The sequence below is a fragment of the Sesamum indicum genome, linkage group LG11 (assembly GCF_026168435.1).
Source record: "Sesamum indicum cultivar Baizhima isolate 11 linkage group LG11, ASM2616843v1, whole genome shotgun sequence".
Classification (NCBI taxonomy): Eukaryota; Viridiplantae; Streptophyta; class Magnoliopsida; order Lamiales; family Pedaliaceae; genus Sesamum; species Sesamum indicum.
Genome location: NC_142667.1, coordinates 2,107,382 through 2,132,796, shown reverse-complemented (window position 1 = coordinate 2,132,796; position 25,415 = coordinate 2,107,382). Strand labels below are relative to the sequence as shown.

The 25,415-nt window shown below is 35.2% G+C and overlaps 3 protein-coding genes across 20 annotated transcripts; 1 reads left to right on the top strand and 2 right to left on the bottom strand.

Moving 5' to 3' along the window:
- Nucleotides 1-368: 368 nt before the first annotated feature.
- Nucleotides 369-12,064, top strand: LOC105173222 (protein DOWNY MILDEW RESISTANCE 6). Of its 2 annotated transcripts, none has more exons than XM_088875547.1 (5): nt 369-445; nt 9,198-9,397; nt 9,475-9,722; nt 10,659-10,983; nt 11,567-12,064. In XM_088875547.1, exons 2-5 carry the CDS (start codon nt 9,203-9,205, stop codon nt 11,807-11,809), a joined length of 1,011 nt encoding a protein of 336 aa, XP_088731673.1. In that variant the 5' UTR covers nt 369-445; nt 9,198-9,202; the 3' UTR covers nt 11,810-12,064. The 2 variants fall into 2 exon arrangements, with proteins under 2 accessions (XP_088731673.1, XP_011093200.1); XM_011094898.3 differs by lacking the exon at nt 369-445 and adding an exon at nt 8,434-8,539.
- On the bottom strand, nt 11,865-16,737 carry LOC105173223 (AT-hook motif nuclear-localized protein 1). 16 transcript variants are annotated; one of them, XM_020698089.2, is made up of 8 exons: nt 16,594-16,737; nt 16,139-16,202; nt 15,689-16,071; nt 14,660-14,727; nt 14,209-14,340; nt 13,421-13,585; nt 12,746-12,995; nt 11,865-12,002 (listed from the first exon to the last, which is right to left on the bottom strand). In XM_020698089.2, the coding sequence occupies exons 3-8, from the start codon at nt 16,023-16,025 to the stop codon at nt 11,986-11,988; spliced, it is 969 nt and encodes a 322-aa protein (XP_020553748.2). In that variant the 5' UTR covers nt 16,026-16,071; nt 16,139-16,202; nt 16,594-16,737; the 3' UTR covers nt 11,865-11,985. The 16 variants fall into 16 exon arrangements, with proteins under 16 accessions (XP_020553748.2, XP_088731670.1, XP_011093201.2 ...); XM_088875544.1 differs by having other exon boundaries at nt 15,689-16,053; XM_011094899.3 differs by having other exon boundaries at nt 15,689-16,062; nt 16,594-16,736.
- Nucleotides 16,738-19,529: 2,792 nt separating this feature from the next.
- Nucleotides 19,530-25,101, bottom strand: LOC105173221 (65-kDa microtubule-associated protein 3). 2 transcript variants are annotated; one of them, XM_088875160.1, is made up of 13 exons: nt 24,895-25,101; nt 23,934-24,012; nt 23,646-23,852; nt 23,315-23,557; nt 22,778-22,987; nt 22,557-22,712; nt 22,236-22,395; nt 21,892-22,055; nt 21,696-21,783; nt 21,073-21,146; nt 20,821-20,895; nt 20,456-20,723; nt 19,530-20,234 (listed from the first exon to the last, which is right to left on the bottom strand). In XM_088875160.1, exons 2-13 carry the CDS (start codon nt 23,970-23,972, stop codon nt 19,804-19,806), a joined length of 2,115 nt encoding a protein of 704 aa, XP_088731286.1. In that variant the 5' UTR covers nt 23,973-24,012; nt 24,895-25,101; the 3' UTR covers nt 19,530-19,803. The 2 variants fall into 2 exon arrangements, with proteins under 2 accessions (XP_088731286.1, XP_088731287.1); XM_088875161.1 differs by having other exon boundaries at nt 21,904-22,055.
- Between the last annotated feature and the right edge of the window lie 314 nt (nt 25,102-25,415).

Here is a 25,415-nt window from a genome sequence, read left to right as displayed (position 1 = left end):
ATATTATTAAATTACTTTTTTTTGTTATATTGAAAATATTTCTTAATTCTTTAATTTTTTTATTTTAATTTAAATTATGATGTATTAATTTGTGTAATTTTATTTTATTTAAAAATAAAAAATATTTATTTATCAAAACGAGGGAGGGTGGTTTAAGTCGAATATCTGAGAATCTCGAAAAGGGAGGACATTAGGTACCAAGTTTTCGACTTCCGAGGACGATGTACGTTATGACGTCGTTAGCTGATCTCAGCTCGGATGACGGTACATAACTGCGAACGTGGACGACGTCAGCATTGGTCCACGTGTTGACGTAAGGGAGCGAGTTGAGATGACGAGGATGCAGGTTTATTTATTTATATACGACTGACTTATTTAAAGGAATTAGAGAGGCCATCTGATGAGCAGTAGAAAATTGGAAGCAGCAACACAAATCCCAGTCCAGGTTCCTTTCTTCTTCTATCTACGGTTCAATAGCTTTTGTTTGAGTTTATAGTGTCCTCTACACACACAAACACCCTTCATTGTGTGTATAATTCTTGTAATGAACTTACATGATATTCAACCTTAATTTGAAGTGTGTATTTGATGGGATGTGTTTGTTTGAGATGATTGCCAAGTAAGAAAACCATTCTTGAGGGATTTTTTTGTCTAAGAATCAATGTTAAAAAGATTTCTTACCACCGTTTTGTTTTGTCCGATCGACAGCCAGATTCTTTTATTTTGTGAAATTTTTTTTATTCAAACCGGATATCATAAAATCAAATTAATCCATATGCAAGTTTAAAATATCTATCGTGTAAGTGTATTATATTTATTGTATAATTAGTTAAAATCTAACTAAACCCGATTCAAATTAGAATTTTTGTTATCTCTTAAGATACTCTTTATGACGTTTTTCTTTGAAATTTAGGAAATTTCGTTGGATTATGAACGAATGTTTTATCTTAGATTTAATTTTATATGTACACATCAAGAACTTGTTGGCCTATGATCTTTGTTTGAGTGATTTCATTGGTATTTGAGTTGATGTTTCGTTTTTATATTTTACTTCACATTTAAAGCTCCAAAGAGCGGGTTTCTTGACGGTTAACAACCTTAATCACATCATCATCACTAGGTTCCATGGCGGCATTCCTATGAGTTACATTTCGTCTGGAATCCGACAGGCCAACCTGTTGAAGTTGCTGATTCCAACAACATTCTCGTAGAAGGCATAGCAAATGAGTTGCGTTCGACCGAACTTCTGTTAAAGTTCATAGATTCACCAAACCTCTGTCCACTACTTCCTCGAAAACAGGACCATCACATGTAAAGCTCCCACTTCCCGCTGAGAATGAGCGATCGGTTCCCCTCTTGGTCAACCTACTCGATTCCCCTATTGTGTACTGTTGGGTGGAGAGCCCATAACATTATTGCAGAAATAATACACAAAGATATACAAGATATTAATAAGAAATTACATCAACATAAAGCAGCGGAAATAATCGATCAAACGAAGGCTCAGAGAGCCAGATCCATTTCTTAGGCTTTACTTACGATCACTAAGATCGGAAGCCTTAAGATAAAACCCACGGTTGCACACGGTTTTGGCACAAAGCCCTTGCCACAAAGGCTATAATCCTCGATCACATAGATTTTCTTAGCACACGTCACTGAGACCTTCAATCTCTCTATTTCACAAAGATTTGCACTGTTGCTTATCGGAATAGTTTTCTCTTATAAGATAGGAGAAGGAGTCTCCTATTTATAGGGCCGAGAGAAGAGATGGAGATGGAAGATAGGGACCACCTTCCATAAACCATCAGCTTGGTTTTGGAAGGAGAATCGTTGCAAGAGGAAAGTGAATCACAAAGAGGGAATAGAGAGATGTGAGATATGAGAGAATATTAGGGTTAGGTAGAAATAAGTAACCAATCCGGGTCGGGTCGGGTCGGGTCGGGTCGGGTCGGTTTGTGGGTCGTGGGCTTGGGCCAAACCGTAGCCATCCAAGTGGGTGTATTGGGTCTCCCTATTTTCAGTCCCGGGCCATAAAATTTTCAACATATTCCCCCTTGGACCAGGACCAAAAAAGAGCCAAGGCCCAAAGGGAGAAATTAAACGGATCTGGCAATCATAGCCGATTTTTCCTGCAAAATAAAGAGTATTAGCAACAAAATTTAACTTATGGTATTTTAAGCACAAAGCATAGCACACAACATAATTAACTTTTGCACAAAGCAAGCACCAAGCAAATAGCGACGCTATAAACTCCTAGCCACCAAGGCTAAATCAAACAGCCACTAAGGCTTAATCAGCCACTTAGACGAATTCACGCAATCAAGGCACACAAAGAACTCAAGGAGCCACTTAGGCAGCCACTAAGGCACAATCACACAACTACATAGGCTACAAATTACCACCAAAGTAATGTCACAAAGACATACAACCACATAGGTTTATCGAGCCACTTAGGCTTATTCATAAAACCACTAAGGTTCATTCATACAGCCACTAAGGCTCAATTAAAATAACCACACAGGCTCATTAAAAAAAAATATTAGCCACTTAGGTATAAATCACAAACACTAACAATATTCACAAAGAAACATTACTTAATGCACTAAGCAATAATATCACTCACAACATAAGTGTACATAGCGATTATTGGCACAAAGCCTAAAAACATATCCTTCAAAAATAATGCAAATAGCATACACGAAGAGAAAATCAAGGATTCCCAATACAGCAATTTCGCGAAAAATAAAAATGGTTAGATGTTACCGTGAGTCTTCATGATCATAGCAACCATGGCTCTGATACCACTGTTGTGTGGAGAGCCCATAACATTATTGCAGAAATAATACACAAATATATACAATATATTAATAAGAAATTACATCAACATAAAGCAGCGAAAATAATCGATCAAACGAAGGCTCAGAGAGCCAGATCCATTTCTTAGGCTTTACTCACGATCACTAAGATCGGCAGCCTTAAGATAAAACCCACGGTTGCACACGGTTTTGGCACAAAGCCCTTGCCACAAAGGCCATAACCCACCATGTACGTTGATTTCCTCTTCTCTTCCCCCTTCTTCTTGTCCTCCATTACTGCTTCTTCCATTCGACCGCTGATTCAACAAGAGTTTTAAAATTTGTAATTCTGACTGCAAAGCCTCTTTTGATCTCAGGTCGTAACCCTAGCTCAAAACGGTAACAACGATCCTCCTGCATCGGTATTGCTTCTGGTGCATACTTGGCTAATATCGCAAAACGGAGTTCATATTCTGCCACTATCTGATCATCCCATTGCACTAAATTTAGGAACTCCATCCTCTTCTTATCTCGGTACATCTTGGGTTTGTATTTATCATCAAACTCTTTTTGAAATTCAACCCAAGTTATTTCTCTTCGCTCATATCCCCTCTTTATATACCTCCACCAAATCAAGGCATTCCCTACGAATAAGGAAACAACATACTTAAGTCGATTCTCTGGAGTGCAATTTACTAAGTTCATCACATCTTCGACTTTTTTCCACCATCTTTCAGCAATCTCTGGGTTTAGGGTACCTTCAAATTCTGTAGCCCCCACCTTCCAGATTCTTTCATAATTACGATCAATTGTAGGGACTACTGGTGCTGGCACTAGAGATGCGCCTGTGCAAGTAATTGTGCTTGGGCCTGAAAAACCATTTGAAATATCTGTGCATACTCTGGTGGTAATCCTGCCACTGGAGCACCACCGAGGGAGGGTGTTGGTGCTGACTGTCTTTGCACCCCTACCTCCTTTATCACTGAGCGATCATTTAGGGGCCTTAGCTGGTGATCCGGGCTGTTTCCCTCTCGACGATGAAGCTTATCTCCCATCGTCTCACTAGCCGACCTTGACCCCTGTTTTTTGAGGTCTAATAAGTTCTACCTACTATTGATTGAACCAATGACTCCCGCTGTATGAAAACAATACTCTAACCACTGAGTTAAGTAGGTCATTTATCATCCCAAAGAGAACCAAATGGAACCCATCCCATCAATGGATTATAAATATCATAGTCCTTGTAAGCAATAATAATCTAAGCAATACCACTCAAAAATTGAGGTCACCACTTGCAGGTGCCACTGAGCTCCCTACGGACTCCACTGACTCTTCCCTACTAGCTACTGGGTCAGCACATACACCTTAAGAAGCAATCCTACATTAAACAATTCAATCATTAAAGACATCTCACAATCAACGTATTACCCTAAAAACGTAGACCTACTCTGATACCACCCAATGTGGCACCCCCTACTCGCTTCATCTAATTATCACTATTTCATCTTTTCTTTTAATTAGAACTCATTCTACAAGTAAGTCCCTATCAACTTGTAAAATAAATTATAATTTATCAATATAATATATATCATAAAAGATAATATATACCATCAACCTTACTAGATGTCCTCATGTGCATAACCTCAAGGAAAATAGTATCACAGTTTTAAACACCAACCCGATAAGAGACTAGAATATTTAACAACCAAACAGCCAAAAACTCCGGCTTCAGATGTCACGGCTGATCCACCTAATAAAGACCACAGCACGGCTCGAAGTCCGATATGACTAGTCAATGTGACCTATCTCCTGAAAGTATATGGCAAGGAATGAACTGCCTACTCAATAAGTATAGCCAATCAGTCTATACATATACACAGGCACAATTCACGTACAAACAGTCACATCGACTAACGGTCTTTCGTCATATAGCAACATCAGATATAAGCAGTAATACATACTCACAATCCACGACATAATATTTGACGTTATCGTTTATTAATTAACGGCCCCACTTACTCTAGCTGGAGTACATCAGTCAATGGTTTCGCTGGCCATTATCATCTCAGCGTCATATCATATACAACACAGGATACCTGTTGTATGTGATATCCCCACACTCTTTTACTTCAACTGTGTAACAATATCAGCACAAGACATCACAATAAATATGGTACCCTACACCACCTTAGTGTGTAGCTAACAGCACAGGATATTCCCCACTGCCCGGAATACCCTGGTACCCTACGCGCCATGGTACCTAACTTAATTCAGATGTTTTCATATCACATCATCAATCACATTTTCATAAACCATTGACTGTGTTCCCAACTAGATAAGTATCATCTTTTATTTGAAATTCACGATCATCATTCTTTTCTTTATAATAATTACTTTCTCAATATAGCTCCTAATTTGATTTCATATGACAATCAATTATACAATCACGTATTCATACCACTCCCACGTCCAACCATTACAAACACATATGACCAATTCCACCGATATTAGGATAATCTAACAAATAATCCACAACTAATTATATAAACACTCAATATACGAAAGCCACGTATAATAATATAAAGCCAAGTTCACGATCGCATCCAAGAAACCAATATATATAATATATATAATACTACACATATAGATATATATATAAATTCAATTAGCTATACTTACCTTAAATTTCCAAAATGCTTCGATTGCACGAAGGACTGCTTAACCCTCTACTTTGTTGTCACGTCTTATAGTAAATATTATACATATAATCAATATATAAAGATATTATAAACTCTAAATAAATTATTATACAATATTCGTACATTATCCACCAATCTTTTAATATTCAATTTATATTGAAGCTCAACTTCTGTTCCCTTTTATTTTAGATAATTACACTTTCTAAGCTTCTCAATCATATAATTAATTTATGAACTAATTCATAAGAATTCATTTAATCAAACCCCATATATATTTATAACTATCGTTTTTAATAGCATCCGTAAATTATATTACCACTGAAACCTCATTTTTCTTCTTTAATAACATAATATTTCTTAGATATAACTTTTCGAGGCATTTCTATGAATTTTCTGTCAATTTATCATTGCTATACAATTTAATTGAGCAATAATACATAGAATTACATATTTGGTTAAGCATTCAGATGGAATTGTATAAATTAGCTATAATAATAATAATATTTTAATTAACCAACTATATCATTTTTATAGCAAATGCGATATTTACTTCGACACTAATTTAAATAGCCAAAATTATAAAATACTCCAATAAAATAGTACATCGCTTAATATAATAAATATTTAATAAAGAAACTAATTAAATAATATAATTATATAAATTATTAAAAATTAAATTCCCAAAATCTCGTACCTCTATTCTCCGCAATTGCGTGTGTGTGTTAAAGTGAAATTGCTATTTCAATTAACATACTTATATATATATATATATATATATATGTGTGTGTGTTTAATAATTGGTGAGGCGGTGGCGGCACATGCTGTGCCCACCTTTTTTTTCTTTTATATATTTTATATTTTTAATAATTACCATTACGTCCTTTTTAGTTTTCTAATTAACATAATTTATTTTTAAATATTATAACGAACTCCAATTTAATCCGTTCAAATTTTATTATATCCAAAATTTAGTCTATAATTTGTTTATTAATTAAATTTAAATTTTTAATAATTACGAGTTAGTCTCCTAATTATGTAAAAAATTCTACGGACGTTATAATACCGACTGTGGCGTATTCCTTGGTCTGACGAGAGTACTGTCTGAATGGGGCATTGTTGTAATATATCTTTCACTTATTAATGAAATTTATATTTACCCAAAAAAAAATTTCAAGTTCATATGCACATGCTCTGTATTTTTGTCTACTTTTTTACCAAATACACACACACACACACACACACACTCCCCACTCTCTCAAAAGAAAAATAATTTAGTATGTTTGTTTTCATATTCAAGTTATCTCTTGGACGAATCAAAGCATACCCAATGTTTGTCATCATTCAAAAACACCTTATTTAGGTATTTTTAACTGTTTTAGCATAAATACATACATATGTATAAACATATATATACATAAATATATATAAGTTTATCTCTCTATTTCGACAAAATACAAGAAAACACTCAAAAACGAATCCAAACACTATGTTATGTTTTAGTTCTAATAAGATTGGAGTTTTTACTAATTTCTAATTTTATTTTTTTCTCTTTCATCTATACCATATATATAAATAAAAAAATAAAATTCTATTTTCACCTACAAATAGCGATTGCTTACACCGTGATACTAATTCTTTAAATTACCAACAATGACCTTATATATTTTCAACTGCCCCTACTCAAATTCTTCTTTTACTCTGTATATTCTATACTAATACGAATATTTCACTCACAAACAGCAGTTTGTAAAACAATGATATCAATTATTTTTTTTGTTAATATCATTAAATTAATTTATTTTTAAATATGACGTGTTGGTTTATATACTTTATTCTTATTTATAATATATTTTAAAATATAAAATAATTATTTATTATATGCACACAGGAACGACGTGCCATAATGACTAACAAAAAATTAGACTATGCACATGCATCAAGTGCATGTGCACTGGTAACTATGTATAATATTTACTATAAAAGACATAGATTTTTCCCTGCTATATAAGTCATTATGTCTTAAAAACCGTAGCAAGTCAATACTTTCTACTATAGTTAAATAAAATCAATACAAAAAATTTAAATTTTAACTGCGATTAATCAATATTTGTCATGATTTTACCATTAATCAAACTATTCATCATAATTTTCAGTTGTAACTAATGTTTTGACCTCATTTATAAAAATAACAGATAATAACCATTGTGCAATCAATGCTAATTAGCATTTGTAATAATTTTTCTAATATAGTAATTAATCATAATAAAAGCATTTTTTATCCATATTATTATAAAAAAAATGGATTTTTAAATTCAAAATTGTAATTTCAATACCAGTACACTATTTATTATAATGCTATAAATGCCATTCAATTGATAAAACCTATACAACTTTTCATCTCTTGTTAAATTAACTATTCAATCACGTCTCTATTGATTATTAATTACGTACGTACACTAACAAATTGATTTTTCTCTATTTTTTGTTTACGTGTTTGTGAATTAAAATAGAAATAACACATTAATAATTTGTCTTGCACGTACATATATTTATCTATCTATATTAATATAATACAAAAAAAAGATAGTTTTTTCATTCACACCGACGATTTATGATACTATTATATCAATTTCTTTTCATCATATTGATAATACTTCTTAATTTTTATCTTTTTTATTTTACTTTGAATTATGATGTATTAATTTGGATATTTATTTTTTATTTAAATATAAAAAAATATTTATTTATCAAAACGAGGGAGGCTGGTTTAAATCGCAAATCTGGGAATCTCGAAAAGGGGAACGTTAGGTACCAAATTTTCGACTTCCGAGGACGGCGTACGTTATGACGTCATTCGGATGACGGTACATAACTGCGAACATGGACGACGTCAGCATTGGTCCACGTGGTGATGTGAGGGAGCGAGTTGAGATGACGAGGATGCAGGTTTATTTATTTATATACGACTGACTTATTTAAAGGAATTAGAGAGGCCATCTGATGAGCAGTAGAAAATTGGAAGCAGGAACACAAATCCCAGTCCAGGTTCCTTTCTTCTTCTGTCTACGGTCCAATAGCTTTTGTTTGAGTTTATAGTGTCCTCTACACACACAAACACCCTTCATTGTGTGTTTGATTCTTGTAATATCCTTACATGATATTCAACCTTAATTTGAAGTCTGTATTTGATGGGATGTGTTTGTTTGAGATGATTGCTAAGTAAGAAAACCATTCTTGAGGGATTTTTTGTCAAGAATCAATGTTAAAAAGATTTCTTACCACAGTTTTGTTTTGTCCGATCGACAGTCAGATCCTTTATCTTGTGAAATTTTTTTTATTCAAACCGGATATCATAAAATCAAAGTAATCCATATGCAAGTTTAAAATATCTATCTTGCAAGTATATTATATTTATTTGTATAATTAGTTAAAATCTAACTAAACCCGATTCGAATTAGAATTTTCGTTGTCTCTTGAGATACTTTTTATGACGTTTTTCTTTGAAATTTAGGGAATTTCGGTATGAATCTTGGAATGTTTATCTTAGATTTAATTTTATATGTACACATCAAAAACTTGTTGGCCTATGATCTTTGTTTGATATTTGAATTGATGTTTCGTTTTTATATTTCACTTCACATTTAAAGCTCCAAAGAGCGGGTTTCTTGCCGGTTAACAACCTTAATTGCATCATCATTACTAGGTTCCATGGCGGTGAAGGTCATTAGCGCGGGCCAGTTCTCGAGCATTCCTGTGAGTTACATTCGTCCGGAATCCGACAGGCCGAAACTGTTTGAAGTTGCTGATTGCAACAACATTCCCGTTATCGACTTGGGTTGCAAAGACAGGAGCCTAATAGTCAGACAGATAGGCGATGCCTGTCGAGAATACGGCTTCTTCCAGGTTACTCAAACATTGATGTTTCTTGTTGTGTCTAACTAGGGCCGGGAGTATATGTGTTAATTGTTTTCTGGGACTAGGTGATTAATCATGGAGTGTCCAAGGCAGCAACGGACAAGATCCTAGGAGTGGCTCATGAGTTCTTTGGTTTGCCGGTGGAGGAGAAGATGAAGTTGTACTCGGATGACCCGTCCAGAACGACCCGATTGTCGACAAGCTTCAATGTGAGGAAGGAGACTGTGAACAACTGGAGGGATTATCTCAGGCTGCATTGCTATCCCTTGGACAAATATGTGCCGGAGTGGCCCTCCACACCCTCTTCTTTCAAGTAAGTCTACTGTTGTTCTTACATTAATTGATGTCCTGGTATGGTACTGTCTGTCCTATTTAATTTAATATGTACAAGCAGTTGAAGCACATTCGACGAGTGCAATTATTTAAAATTTTATTATATTTATTTAATTCGACTAAAAAGAAGGAGATAGAATGAATAACTGATCAAAACATTAATAAGATGAATTAAATTTAAATAAAAAGATTATTAATTAATTAGAAAAGATAGTTCCAATGTGGAGTAAACAAGTGTAATAAGGGTATTTTAGGCAATTCATATTTTGACGAAAATGATAGTTAGTATCCAAAATTCTCCTCCTTAATAAATAGTATAGATAAAAATAACTGTAAAATTTTACCTAATTTGTATATTTAAAAAAATATATTTTATATACATACATGTTGGATATACTAAATGAATATGAAATACAAAATTATTTTATGACAGAAAGTCCGAGCTGTAATATTCCATTCAACAAACCTCTTATTAGCGAGGGATTATTATATTTACACCTGATCTATGATTCATTTAAACAAATTATCCCTGACTTTTGCATAATTATAGAAACTATCCCTGACAGCTAAACATAGAGGTACTTTGTGTAGCGATGCGAACATTTTTAAAGTGTGTGATTTTTCAAAAAAGTAAGGGATGATTTGTGCAGTGATAAGGATTTTTAATGGGTGTATGTGTAATTATTTAAAAGATAAGGGTGGTTTATGTAAGCAGGCCATAAATCAAGAAGTGTAAATCAATTATCCCTTACAAATAGCACAAGGGGATAATTTGCATATACATCCTTAAGGTTTTGACATATTTCAAGTTTTGCAATACAAGCAATGAAAACGAGAATATGTTTGAATTATATCGGATCTTGGATTTCGGTGCCCGGAAAGGCAATTTCATGCGGAAAAATGCTCACGTTTGCAGGGATATCGTAAGCAACTACTGCATGAAAGTTCGACAGCTTGGATTCCGGCTGCAGGAAGATATATCAGAGAGCTTAGGACTAGAGAAAGACTGTCTGAAAAACATATTAGGAGAACAAGGACAGCATATGGCCATGAATTATTACCCAGCATGTCCACAACCTGAGTTGACATATGGATTGCCAGCACACACAGATCCCAATTCCCTCACCATTCTTCTTCAAGATTTGCAGGTTGCTGGGCTTCAAGTTCTTAAGGATGGCAGGTGGTTGGCAATAAAACCCCATCCTAATGCTTTTGTTATTAACATTGGTGATCAAATCCAGGTGAGTCATATCCAAATTTAGGAATAATTGCAGGGACACCCCTATGGTTTAAGCATATTACGAACCGATTTTTCACTTGTTTAAAAGAATTTATATGCCGTGATGTCGACACTCATCTGTTTTATACTACAATTCCTTCTGCAAACTTGGGGGATGAGGGGAATTAACACTTTTAGTCCTCTATTTTACGGGATTTTTAAAATGATCTCAAATTTGCGAAAAATCGCTCTTATACATCACAAGATTTTTTAAATGGTTCCAGAGTTGAGAAAGCTCGACACATTTAGTCCTCTGTTTTACGGGATTTATAGGACTAATGAGTTTTTTCTAATTTTTGAACCATTTTGAAAATTCCGTAAAAGTGTTGGTCTCCCCATTCTGTAAAACGAAAAGTGTAATTTTGGTATCAAGTGTCACTGTACTTTTTTTATGAACGACTTTTTTCTTGTGATATACCTTAACTATAGCGATCGTCGTGTAACTTTATGAATGATAAAGTGACGATGAAAATACATAAAACGATGGATATAAAGTGACCGTTTAGGAATGATTCTAATAGTCTACAGTATTGAAATTTCTGCAGGCACTAAGCAATGGAAAGTACAAGAGTGTTTGGCATCGCGCGGTTGTTAATGCTGATAAACCAAGACTTTCAGTAGCTTCCTTCCTCTGCCCGAGCGATGCTGCAAGTATCAGTGCTCCGAAAGCACTCACAGACAGAGGAGAACGATCCATCTACCGAGATTTCACTTATGCCGAGTACTACAAGAAGTTCTGGAGCGGGAACTTGGACGAAGGACACTGCTTGGAACTATTCAAGAACTAAGTTATTGATCAGTTGATTCTTCGTTTCTTCAAACATTTCCCTGTTTAGAGACTGTTGCTGGAACGGTCTCAGTTTTAGGTATCTGTAGTTTCTTGTTTCAACTTTCGAGCACTAGTTTTTGTATATGGAAACAGTCGAAATGCTTTTGTTGTCCGAGTACACCTCCTCGGCTGCTGCTACTTCGCTGTTGATTCTGTAAACATGTTAAGGTGATTTCAACTCTACCCGTTATACATTTGCTCTAGCACCCATCAATCACTACTTGCAGATTACTTATTATTACAGCAGTTGTCATATCGATAGAAGGATCATCAACGTAAGATCATTCAGACAACCTTTGACGCAGAAAATAGCCCGTTTTTACCAACTAAATCAACATCGGATCATCCGGACAACCTTTCCTGAAGAAAATAGCCGGTTTTCACTAATTGAATCAACGTGTATGACTGGAAGTGAATTCTGACTCTTATTACGAACGACAATTCTCCGTTTATTGTAGGTTTTATTTCTTTTCATCGTTTTCCATTATTTTCTACTATTGATGACGACCAAGATTCTAGTAATGTATCTCGTAGATCAACTTTCATCAGTTGTTTCGACTTTACTAGTTCGAATTTACTTCAGTTTCTGCCGTAAATTCCACTGATAACATGAAGTGCCAGAATCATAATTGCCAGAAAATCGACAATTTCCCAAGAACTCCTGATCAAGATTAAACACACACAGACGCACACAAGAAACAAGAAAAATACGTTAGATTCCATCAAATTCTTACAAAGGTTTCGAGTTCTGCCTCCTTCAATCAGAGATGGCCTAAAATGCACAGCGAGGAACAACCGGAAATGGCAAACCGAGAACAGGCACACAACCATGATTCACCACAAGCTATCAGGCAGCAAGGTTAAAACTAAATACAAAGGTTCGAACAAGACTAACCCTGTAAGGATATGTTTATGTCCGCAGTAGATTTCCTTGATCGCTCTGCAACTTGCGTGGCTGCCCAATTAGTCGGGTTCTCAGACGCAGAGCAGCTAGGCCGTTGTGTCTCATTAGGAACCCTTTTATCAACATTGGTAGCAGGAGCCGCATTTGGACCTGATGCATCAACTGTGAAAGCTGCTTCCGTTTTCTGCTTCCTGGATTTCGGCACAAAGGGACTGCCCAGCAGAAAACTCGCAACGACAACCTGATAACGTTAGAGAGAGCAGAAATGGAAGCCATGAGGGGGAATTATGGTTAGATGTCTTAACTAGTTATGTTAACCGTAACTATAGCAAAAAGTTTTTCCGGGTTTTTCACAATAACTAGACTAAAGCATGACGTTTCTGTAGGACGTTGGAATTCCATATTTATGTTTCATAACCAGTAATGTGACAAAACTCTCCTAGTTTCCACTAATTAACCAATTTATGTTTGCATTTATTCCTATTTTTATAATAGTAAAATAGCATGAGATATGTACGTTAGTTACGCGAACTTGTTATTCTATTTTTCCTAATTCATGTATAAAGTATATAAGTTTATCAGATAAAATAGATTTTATTTGACAATTTTTCGTATCAGATAATATAAATGCTTTAAGGGACATTGAGACGGAAAATTGAACTGTACCTTCACAGGGCTGGCGGCTATCGTAAGTCCAGCAATTAAGCCTCCCACCACACGACCATCGGCACCAGACAAACTTATGGCCATCATGCCGGATCTCCCAAATTTCGAGTCCGGCATCTCAACTGGAGTAAATGAGCCGGAAAAGGAAAGAATTTCAAACAGACCCTGCAAGTGAATTGTTGGAAAAAGCTTGAGGCAACCATATAGATCAAATAGGCAAGAATTGCACATCTGATAGAGTTGTGCTAAATCTTGCCATCTCTAAAAAGCTACCATAAATTTTGGCACGCACACGTGTAAGTAAAGCAACTATGAAGCTATCAAGGGTGGTCAAAAATCTAGATGCACTCTTAAAAAATAGGCGAAGAGGTAAGTAGAAACACTTCAAAAGCTTTGTTTTAGAAAAAAATTGTCATGCTTGATTGTAGTCGTCTAGTTTTCCTCGTCGATGGATAGAGGCTCGTCAAGTGAACCGCATAAATCTGTATGTCTACTTTGTCGTCAGTCTTCCTGGTTCTTCCCTACTTTGTGGATATTCTCCAAGCGTGTGTCGTCATACCTAATACTCATGGATAGCGAGTATGACTAACGATCTTTTGGAGAAATTACACAGCAGAATAAACATTTTTGGAAGATTTTATCACGAGATAGACGAGAGGCAGGAACAACACACAATGAACGGAACATTGCTAATTACACAAATCTTTAGCTAGTAAAGGATGAAAACAAGGAGATCATTCATGTGTTAACATAAGGTGGAATAAAATACTTTAAGATCAATGGCGCACCTCATATGTTAAAGTGCCGCCGGAGGAGCTGGGATGCCGAATTGTAACATTCGACACCGTCCCACTTCCGGATATTACGCAAACAGTTCTTGGCCCTTGTAGAGAGAACTCCATTATCTTTGTCGAAATATCCTAGCAACCAAAGAAATCTGTTAAAACCACTTCATAATTTTTATAATGAAAGAATTCACAAAATATTGACACAAATTAGAATTTATTCTAGTTCTTATAATTGAAATTAATTAGAATTTTGTTATTTGTTCTTTGGACCCTTTGAGTACAATGAATTGCTTAATGATTTATAAAACCCACAGCTTTGTCCGTGATATAACAACACTTCCTACACAACTTCACACAAATAAAGCATATAGAGATATAACAAACGGTAATAAGTCAATTGCACGAATATGTATTAATCGCCAACATTTCATCTCAATCTTACTGAATATACCTCGCCAGAGTTGATAGTGATCACATGTGGCAAAAAACTTGAACCCGTAAAACAGTCACCCCAGTCATCTGCAGAACGAATGAGACAAAAATTTATCAGATATTTATTCACACTATTTGATAACTTTTACTTCTTTTCCGACGCTGCAGTAAAATTGAAAACAGAAAAGTTATACATGAAATGCAAAATGAGCCACTTTTAAAGGTATATATGACTTGAAAAAGACATTGATAATTATTTACCTTGATTCATTTTGTGAAAGCATAAAGCATTACCAAGATTTACTTCATAAAATCAAATTGGCGAATCTCCAATTGAAACTATCCTCAGCTCGTACTATGTTGTTTTTAATGGTAAGAGAGGAAAAAATGCCCATGAATAGTATGGAATACATCTGAAAACAATATCATAGTTGATACATGCAAGCATCATGACTGCTCTGGTCAACTGCACGGCTCCATCCCCCTTTCCCGGTTTTACTTATCCTCGCATGGCCTGCCCGCCCGATGCTTGCATAAGTAAAACTTGGGATCTCATGGACGAAAAGCATGAGAACGAATACCTATGGGGATTACAGTCCCCATACTTGCCGTTGAGACTTGAGAATTTCACAAGTGAGATACAAATGATTGCCAAACAACTTTCATAACAAGTTAGACAGTGAAAAGGGGCATGGAGTTTAATGCCTTGCAGGTCTCTGTGTGCAAGTTCGAAAACTTCGAGCGACAAATTCAGGTCTTTCCATATGACAATTGGCTATCATAAAGTACTCTAAAGAAGACATAGAAAGAAGGAAGGATTTGTCTATGGGGCATAAGAGATTTCTATATATCCATTGAAGGCTTTTAAAGCTCCCAAATCAATCAGAATCTATTAAAACCTCTAGTTTTGTAAACATATATAAGGCTGCTCAGGTTTGTTTTCCAAAACTGTTTCAAGAAATTTTCTCTGTTTCACTTGAGTGGTAATGCAAGTCCATCATATCTTTAAGCACTCTCGACTAATAAACAGGACATGAATGAAGCTTACCTAATTTTTCAGCTCCAACTTTACTTCTATGTTTTTTCTCCGAACTGACGGGCCGTGCAGGAGTTGGCTTCTTCTCCTCCACATAGGACTTGCCGGTGGCAGGTGGAGCTGACGACGACAGTGGCACAGGTGACAACACCCTGCTTGTAGACTCATCAGGTTTGTACTTCCTAGGTCTACCTCTCTTCTTCCTTTCTGAACCTGAAACCATCAAAGGCGAAGCCATCGGCAACGATCCCGGTTCCAAATTCTCAGTTCTTGGGGCCATTTGGTAGCTGGATGGAGCTCCAGGAGCAACTACTGTCACCCCTGAAGCCATTGCTTTGGCAGAATCCATGGCGCTTGCAATGAAGATTTGTCTGCTTCTGATGTTCCTACAAGAACTTGATCATATAGGCTTAAGTTGAAAGCAATGCTATTATCTGAAGTTCAGAGAAGAGTATAATATACCAAAACTCAGACAGCAACGCTCGATTAAAATGAAAGCTTGAAAGTCGGCACCGAACCTCAAATACTGCGAGACCCCAGAAATTCAAACATATCAACCAGACAAACTAAACAAAATTCTGACAAAATTATCGCTTAATAGCAAGGAACCTTCCATGAACAGTAAGCTTTTTCTTCAATGTTCATAGCTCTATTGCTTAACACTCCGACCAAACAAAAAGACTCAATCTTTTTGCGATCACAAATAGAAATCGTACCCAAGTGCAGAAGTTTTCTAACCCATAAGAATCAAGCCATGCAAAACCCATAAAAAAGTTAATACACCCCCACACACAAAAAAACACAGAAACAAGAAATGGGAGAATTAACAGGATGAGATTTTCTCAACTCTAGTACAAACTCTTTGCTTATTCAAGAACTGCAAGAAACAAAGAGAAGGGAAGAAGCTCCATACGTACACAACTAAGTGTGGTGAATTCCCAATCTCAATGCCACTGCAATTCAAAATTTACCCAAGAGAAGACAAACAAAAAATAATTTTTTATTATCTGATTCATAAAACTTGAAGCCCAAAAACTAAACAGGAACGTGATTAAGAAAAATTTGAAATCCGGGTTCTCACTTCCAAGAAGCTTTCTTACCATAGGTAAAATCTGGTAAAAAGAAAAAGTGGCAGTAAATTCTAAGTTCCTTAAAGGGAAAAAGATGAAAAATCCTTTTGAAAATACAGATAACAAATTTCCATTTAAAGTAAAAAAATAATTTATGTGGGGGGCCACAGTGCTTAGAGTAGATCTTTTGGTCAACCTCTTTTTCCTGCAACTGATCTGACTTTTGTCCTTTTCCCAGATGTTGAAGGTGAAATGGCCTTGAAATTGGAGTAAACTACACATCATGCCACTGTCTATTTCAGTGTGTGTAATTTGGATTAAGACATGATTAAGGTAATCCCAAACTGCAATTAGGACAGTAAGTGAAGGTGATAAGGTTTGTGGGACATTGAGAAAACAGGGGATGAGCGGAGTCTTGGAAAGATTTATGAAGTATAATTATCTTTCCCTTTTGGGAAAGTGGAAAAGAGCTTATTGCACTTGGCAGACATGCAGGGGAACGGAATTTTGGTGCTGACAGCAAATTCTGACATGATTGGTTAATTCCTTCATTAGATTCCTTAATGACAGCATTAGGATTGGCTTAGTATGCAAAACTGCAATGATTGATGAGATCCACCTTCTTACATGAACACTATTTCGCCCTCCCATGTTAATTCAAGGAAAACTTTTGCTCGTATTTATTATATAATTGGTGTATAATTTTAAAAAATAATTAATTATGTATACTTGCTCTTATTTTGTGATTGGTTTAATTCGATCAAATTTGATTTAAGTAAAAAAATTTGGTTAATTCAATTATTAGAAATAATTTTTTCAAGGATAAATTACAATCACCTTCCCTAAAATTTAACATATATATAAGTACTTTCTAGTTATTTGAAAAATTACAAATACTCCATTATTTTAACGTGCATTTAACAACGAGCTCATTTTGTTAGCTTCTGATAGTTATTCATCTAATATTTATGATGAAGTGACCAAATGTTCTTTAGGATTACGAATTATAATTTTATTTATTTTTAAAAAAAATTAAAATAAGGATAATTACTCCCCTCCCTTGAAGTTTGGTGTCCTTGCACGTAAACCTTATGTGATTTGAAATTACATGTAGTACCCTTAAGGTTTGCTTCTGTCTAACAAATAAGTCCACTCATTAGTCAAAATTCACTAAATTCGCTAATATTAATAAAAGAACTGAATGAAAATCGATATTTACTCTCGATTGACTTATTACTGACTTATTGCATGTTAAATAATTTTTTTCGGTTATACTATCCTTATACGGTGAATGTGTACATCCTCACATGCATTAAAACGTGAAGACATATGAGGATAATTTAATCATAAAAAGATTTAACCTGCAATAAATCAGTATTAAGTAAATCAAGAGTAAGACTAATGAATAGACTTATTTATTAGACGAAAGCAAACTTCAAGAGTGTTAGATGTAATTTTTCAAACTACAAAGTGTTTATGTATAATTACACCAGACCTTAGGGGAAGGGTCCTTTAAAATATTTTTATGGACTAATATTCCTCATAGATTATTACTCATCCTTATTTTTTTGTTACATTTTTTCAAATACTTTTTTTTAAGTTTAATCAAACGTAAAATAATAATACCTAGTTCACTGTTTAAGGATTATATATTATTTTTCATTCTGGGGGTGTAATTATATCTAATATTAGGAGAGGAAATTGTAATTTATCATTTTTTTAAATAAAATTGTGTATTATTCTATCTTGATATAATTGGGCTGACCAGTAATTTGTATATATACAAATTTATAATTTATGAAACATTAATTTAGTCCGTATTAATCACCACTACAGTCAGAGTCATTCAAATTTATGTAAAATAAATGTATAAAAATAGAATAAATACCCAATACATATTTTATTATTATGTAAAATCATTGTAATAATCCTTAAATTGTAGTGCCATTCAGACATAGTTCTGCACGTATAGGTTTCAAATTTTGTATTCACATTGCGTTTGGTTGGGGTGAAAATGGGAATATAAGATAAGTAAAAGTAAAAATAAATCTATAAGAAAACTTTTATGTTTGGTTAGGAAAAAGAGATGGAGGTGAAGTAAAACTCGATATATATAAAACTCTTTTATAGTCCAATTTTATTTTTGTGAAAAATTGGGCCGAAAAGTGGAAGTATAAGGCCCAAAAGATAAAAAAATATAGTTTTTATTTTTATTTACTCTATTACCCATATATATCTAAATATATAATTTTCCTCCAAAGTTTTCTTAGTATCAATAAAAGCACTGATGTTTGAACTCGAATTCGTTTGTTGAAAATATTGTAGTAATTATTATTTTATTTAAACTAACAATTTAAAATAAATAAATAATACTCATTTTGATGAAAATTTTTATTAATAGAAAATATTCCTATTCTTATTTGATAAAATATTTTTATCAATAAGGTTTTTAAATTTTTGATATACTAAAATTATATTAGTATAATATTAATGTATTTATTTTTTAATACAAAATGAAATAAAGGGTTATTCAGTAAAATTATAGAAATTAGTCTATTATTATCAATCTGTTTTCCTTATACCAAATAAGAGTAAGAACATTTGAGATTTACTTACCTTTCCACCGTACTAAAGAAGTTGAAGAAAAATTATTATTCATTTCCTCGCCTTCCCCTTCCACTTTGCTTTTTCTTTTTCATTTGAACCAAACTGACCCTTCATAAGTTTGCAAATGTAATGTGTACAGTAATAATCCTTGTAATACTCGAATCTGAGGTACAGAATTCTTCAATCAAGTGGCTCGAAAGCCTCAAATAATCATAACAGATACGAGGCAATAACATTAGGCTAGTAGCTAAATCTTGATTTCCCAGCAGCCAAAAGAAGTATCAATTCAAGCACATCAATGACGTGTCGAAGTTTATCCTATATACATGAATAGGAAGTAGTAGAAGCCATAGATCAATGGCCTGTGTGGAATGGGATTTAGATGGTCAATCAAGAAGCAGAAAGTGATCCTATGAACCTAAAACCTTACAGATGTCAATGGCTCAACCTTCAAACTAGTTGCAATGTTTTAGAATGTGATCTAGGAAGGACGAAACCAGCTCTTTTCTCCTCGAAAGAATACTCAACTCCTCCAGCAACACGAATGGCAGGTGTAAAAGGGGTCGTGGTCGTTTGCATTGCAGCAGAAACCGTTGGAGGAGTAGCGGGCACTGGAATTGGCATTGTCTTTGGTGTTCTGTTCTCATCATGAGTTGATACGTTCTTCGTTGGTGTTGTTGCTGGAGTTTTACATACTACGTGCGTATCCTGGAAGTCGCCGCTTTTGGTGTTCTGGTCCTGAAAATTGCACGAAATGATATTGGAAGATAACGAAGATAGGGGGGAGAGGGCCTTCCGCAGTGGCAATAGTTCTGCATGCTGTGAGTTTGATGCGTTGCTGGAATGATGTTTAACAGGGCCAGCAGACGTGTTTTTCTTGCCTGTTCCAAAAATTAACACCATTATAACTAATAAATAATGGAAAATTTTCATCAAAACTTGATAAACATTTATGTAAGAGTAGAGTCTTATCAGGACATATTTCAAATTGGATCATTCATGCACCTTTACTTGTTGCTTTAGAATCCACCACGATGCAACTCATGATCAATTAGAACAAATTCTCAAATATTTGAACTGAAAAGTCTCAAACCAATTTTACCAGAAGAATGGGGCATGAAAGCTTTGTTGCTATGGTTGTGAGAACTCTGCCGCTTCACAGGGTTATTCTTCAGAAGAGAACGGGAAGAGAGAGCTGCTTTGTCTGCAAGTGTGTTTTGAAGCATTGCCCCTCCTAACGAAAACCTCTTATTACCCACACCTCCAGTTGATGGTCTCAAATTCTTGTTCCCACTCTTGGATGGACTGGGTTTTGACCCATATATTGCTTCTTGCTCTGCTAACAGCTGTCCCTGAAGCTTCTTCCGATCCTGTGTCATAGGTACGTACGAGCAGAAACTTATAAATATTTAATTTCACTGAAGTGTAGACGAATTCAAATGATATTCAACCCAATGGTATCCATACCCTCTGCCTTTGACGCTCTTGTTCTTTCAAGTGTTTTAACTCAAAGTACTGGTCAACCATGGAAACAAGCCCAACCTAGACAGGAAAAATAAGATTGAAAAATTGATTGCGGCAAACAAGAATTGAAAGCAGAACTCATTCAGAAGCATCATATATAGTACAATAAAAGTTGCAGAATAAATAGCTAATCCAAAGAAAAGCAGACTGAAGTTCAATTTAAAGGACGATAAGTAGTTCAAGAAAAGTGCTTACACCATCATATAAGAACTCTACTTTTCTTTCTTTCTCCCAAGCTTTTGCTTTTGATTTTAGTGCCTCCACCATGGCTTTGGTGCCAAGAAGTAATAAGTATTAGTAAATATAAATTTACACCAAGTACATAACTGCAGAATGAATAGGGACATGCTGCTCAGTAAAATTCCAAGAAACACAAGACGAATAATATGATAAAATTCCAAACACAAATTATACAATTATGTTCAGGTCTCCAAAATTTCCGTTTTGTTTGTGATTAGAACTCTGTTTGCACTTTGGATAGACAAAATGTGTTTGGGTCAAAAACAAAAAAGGAGTTGCCACTAAATCCTTTTTGCTTCTTCTCAGTACACTTGATTAAGTATGTGAAAGTAGGTGGAACTTAGAATCTATATCAGAAGTACTATTAAATGAGAGCCAGACAACATGGTAACGGTTGATGGTAAAAAAATTAACAGATTTTTAATTTGATTAATTCCTATGAGAAATGGTAATATTCTCTGCTGTACCAGGTCTTTCATTAATAAAACCAACTTAAATTTGTTGTCTCTTCATAAGAGTCAAGAAAAAACTTTTCCAGCTGCAGTCTCTGTTATCATGCTAGAAAGCAGGCCATGTACCTGGAATTTTGTTGACAATAACACGAGCTTTCTCAGCACGCTTTAGCAATAGATGTGTGCCTCTCCCAGCATTATAACGATTGTCATCCTACTTTAGAAATAAACTGTGAGAGAGGGGGAAAGAGGCATAGTGCGGTAGGGGCTGGGGAAGTGCTGATGTAGATAATGAAAGTAAAATTCAGTGATATAAACAAACATTATGGCCAACCCTGTTGTACTCCTCCAGCCAGCATTCCTCTTCACGAGCAGCCAACCATTTCTGAACCTTTTCAAGAATCTCCTTTCTACTGAAAGCTTCCTCTTTAACCTTGGAAATCTGATTCTCCAATTGTTCTAGTAGAAAGGATGTACTGATTGCTCCTGAAAGATTGAAATAAGATTAAGCAGGAGCGGAGAAACTGCAAGTTGTTGCCTGCTATTCGTATTGGTTCACAAGGTCATACCTAGTGACCCTATTTACAAGTTTTGCTGCTTCCTTTTCGTTCAAAAAAAAAAAAAAAAAAAAAAAGAAAAGAAAAAGAAAGACAAACGGAGCCAAACCTGACTCTATAGATTCCAATGAAAAATCTGTTCCAAATTGTCCTTCAACAACCATGTGTGCCTCTCGGCATATTTCCTCTAAAACCAATCTCTTTTTCAAAAAGACCTCCTTTATTTTACTCATCTTCATTTCTTGTAGCCTTATCACTTCTGTCTCAGCCTGAGGACAAGATACATTGCATGCATATTACTGCCAAGGATGATGTTGCACACTCCAACATTGGCACTTGGGGGAATAGAATACAAGATGGAGAAGGAGTGATAAACTACTCCACTAGCAGCAAATTAATACTTTAGTTGGAGGAAATATTGAGAATGTACATTATTGATGAACTCCAAAGAGAGACAGTTCGGCTCTGTTATTTCACTTTCAGCTGCAGCAATAGTACATGTGACATTTTGGAACATTTGTTGCTCCTCGACTGGTGCATCCATCAGATTCCATAGCTCTACCATGGTCATTGCAAGATCTTGAAGCTGAAAATGCAAAGATAAGAGAACAGAGGATAAATTGCAATAGACTTGACTTGGAAAATGCGTACCCTTCGCATTCGCTGCAGCTTGACATCTTTAAGCCTAAATATTGTAGCAGATAAGCTCTCTATTGTATCCACACTTATACTTTTTGCGCAACATGAGTCATCCAAAGATGGATGAACACCACAAACTGTTAATTTGAAGTCCATCCCAAGCACCAGGCACAGAGCTTTCAGAACATTCAATTGGTCAAGCACTTGCTTCAGGCGCTCACCCTGGATGTAAATTCATTAAACTAAATTAGAAACAGAAGTCAGAGTCAACTACAGAATGGAAGCAGAGAGCTTCCAGATGATAAGAAACTAATATGCTTGAAATTTAAAACTGAACATTAGTGTTCCTTAATGTTGCTTCTGACGAAAGAAACCTTCCTCCATATCTTCAAGTTTCTTGGGACTAAAAGTAAACAGTATAGTGTTGTGACAAAATAGTTTGAACATCTTCATATTATCTCTTTAACTTTTCTATTGGGTTTCAATCACCATCACTGTTGATCTAAGTCGGAACAACAAGATGAACAAGTTAACTGGGAGAAAAGGCACCTTCTCTTCCTGCAACATTAGTAACTGACTTCGTAAATCATCCAATCTTTTCATTGACAAATCATTCTCATCAATGAGAATTGTATTAAGGTTTTCTTTTGTGGATCCTGCGAGCTCAGTAGAGATGCTATTTATTTGTTTCAGAACCTCGGCAAATTGACCCTTCCTCTCATTTCTTTTCCTTTTCATATCTTCTAGTCGAGGCATAATTTCCTGAAGCTCTTTCTTCAAGCTCCCAGAACTCTGTTCCAAACAGCAAAAAGAGCACTAGTAATGAATAGCATAAACTACTTGCATAGAGTAAAAGATTCTTCCTTCCATATGTTATCACCTTCTTTATATGAGAAGGTCGCTCTCCCAACGCAGAGCAGATGTCTGCAAGCTGTGCTTCAGCATCAGCAACTGCTTGCCTCAGCTGTGCTCGGCAGCGGTTTGCCTGATCAACTTTCCTTCTATATGCATCCAAGCACTCTTGTTCAAGTTCAAAAAGCATTTTGTCCCTTTCTTTATCAACTTCTCCAACTTCATCCCATATTTTCTGATTCCAGTAACCATTGTTAAATAGCAAGAAATGCACATTAGACAAAGATACATACAAAAGATTATAATCAAAGATCACCTGTAGCTCGGATAAAAGAGAACCACAAGTTGTTTCCATCTGCAGATGTTTATCGGTTGGGTGACTATGCGTTCAAAGCCTGCTTCGCCAGGAGTGTCCAGAAAAAACAAAGAATCAGAAAACAACAATAGGGAGATGAGACACACCACTTCCCATAATTGCAGTAGACATCCACCAAAAACACAGTAACAAGTAGCGAAAGATTACAACTTAAGCATGGGACCACCAAGCTTTCAAATTTGAAAATAGAAGTTTAATGTATATGAAGCATCTACATCATGCCAGCCCAGATAACAGTTACAACATTTTACAAAATACTTTCAGGAAAAGAAAATTCAAAATCCAACCATTTCAAACCATGTGAGATAAAAATAAGCATCAATATAGTTTTGGTTAGCCTACAGCGATGCTGCTGCAGTGAAGCAACTTTTCTCCTCACTAAGTTAACCTACTGATTCAATTAACACTACTCATCAAACTTCACTCAGAACATCTAGTGTCATTCCTCATCTAACGATTCTGCTTCAAACAAGAAATGAGGAAAAAAAGAAAAAATAACATGTATAATTCTCTCGAATTTTGAAATACGAAAATCTTTAGATTAATAATGATGATAATAAAGGAAATGAGGAGAAAAACAGATTACTAAAGAACAACCGTGACGAAAATGGCATCGGAATTCATAAAAACTATCCATTTTCTACAAATTAAAAACTTCGTTAGAAAGAATTCGAAACACGCATATCAACCAATTATCCACCACCAAAACCTCTCTTTTGTTCAAACGCATATACCAACAACACGCATTTTACACAATTGCAGTCTAACTCCACCTTCAAGAAAGCACGCAACATCTAACTTAAAAAAACAAAAACAAAACCCCGCTTAATCTCCACGATCGTCCCCGGCGGAACAGAAGAAAACACAGCACTGATCACACAAGAGCGGTCATGAACCAAACCTGACTGGAAGGCCGCTCCCTGATCACTTCAGTACTACCTCCCGAACTTGTTGGAGAACTAGCAGAGGTGTTTTCAGTGGGGAGTATCAGCATTTATAGATTGCATGAGAACCCTCAAAAATTTGAAAAAGGGAAAATTCGTAACGCTTGCATTGAATCAAATCAAATGTATTCGGATTGGGAGGGAAATGATTATGAAATTGAATCCATTCTTCTTGAAAGAAATAAAGAAAAGGAAGCGTCGAGTCGGGCGAGCGTTTTTGTCGTTAAGGAAGGCCTCTGTGGGGTCCACCCCCGTACGGCTTTTGAATTTCAAAATAGATATCGGATTAAGTTTTGTCTTTTCTATTAAACTTAAAAGTGATCGCTACAAAGGAATGAATTTTGAGAAATACAATCGTAATGTTTGGATTCGTTTTCTAAGTGTTTTGTAGAGATAGAGAGAGAAAAACAAAAATAAATAAGTGTGTGTTAGAGATAGTGTGTATGTTTGGATTTGTTTTTGGAGATAATTTAAAATA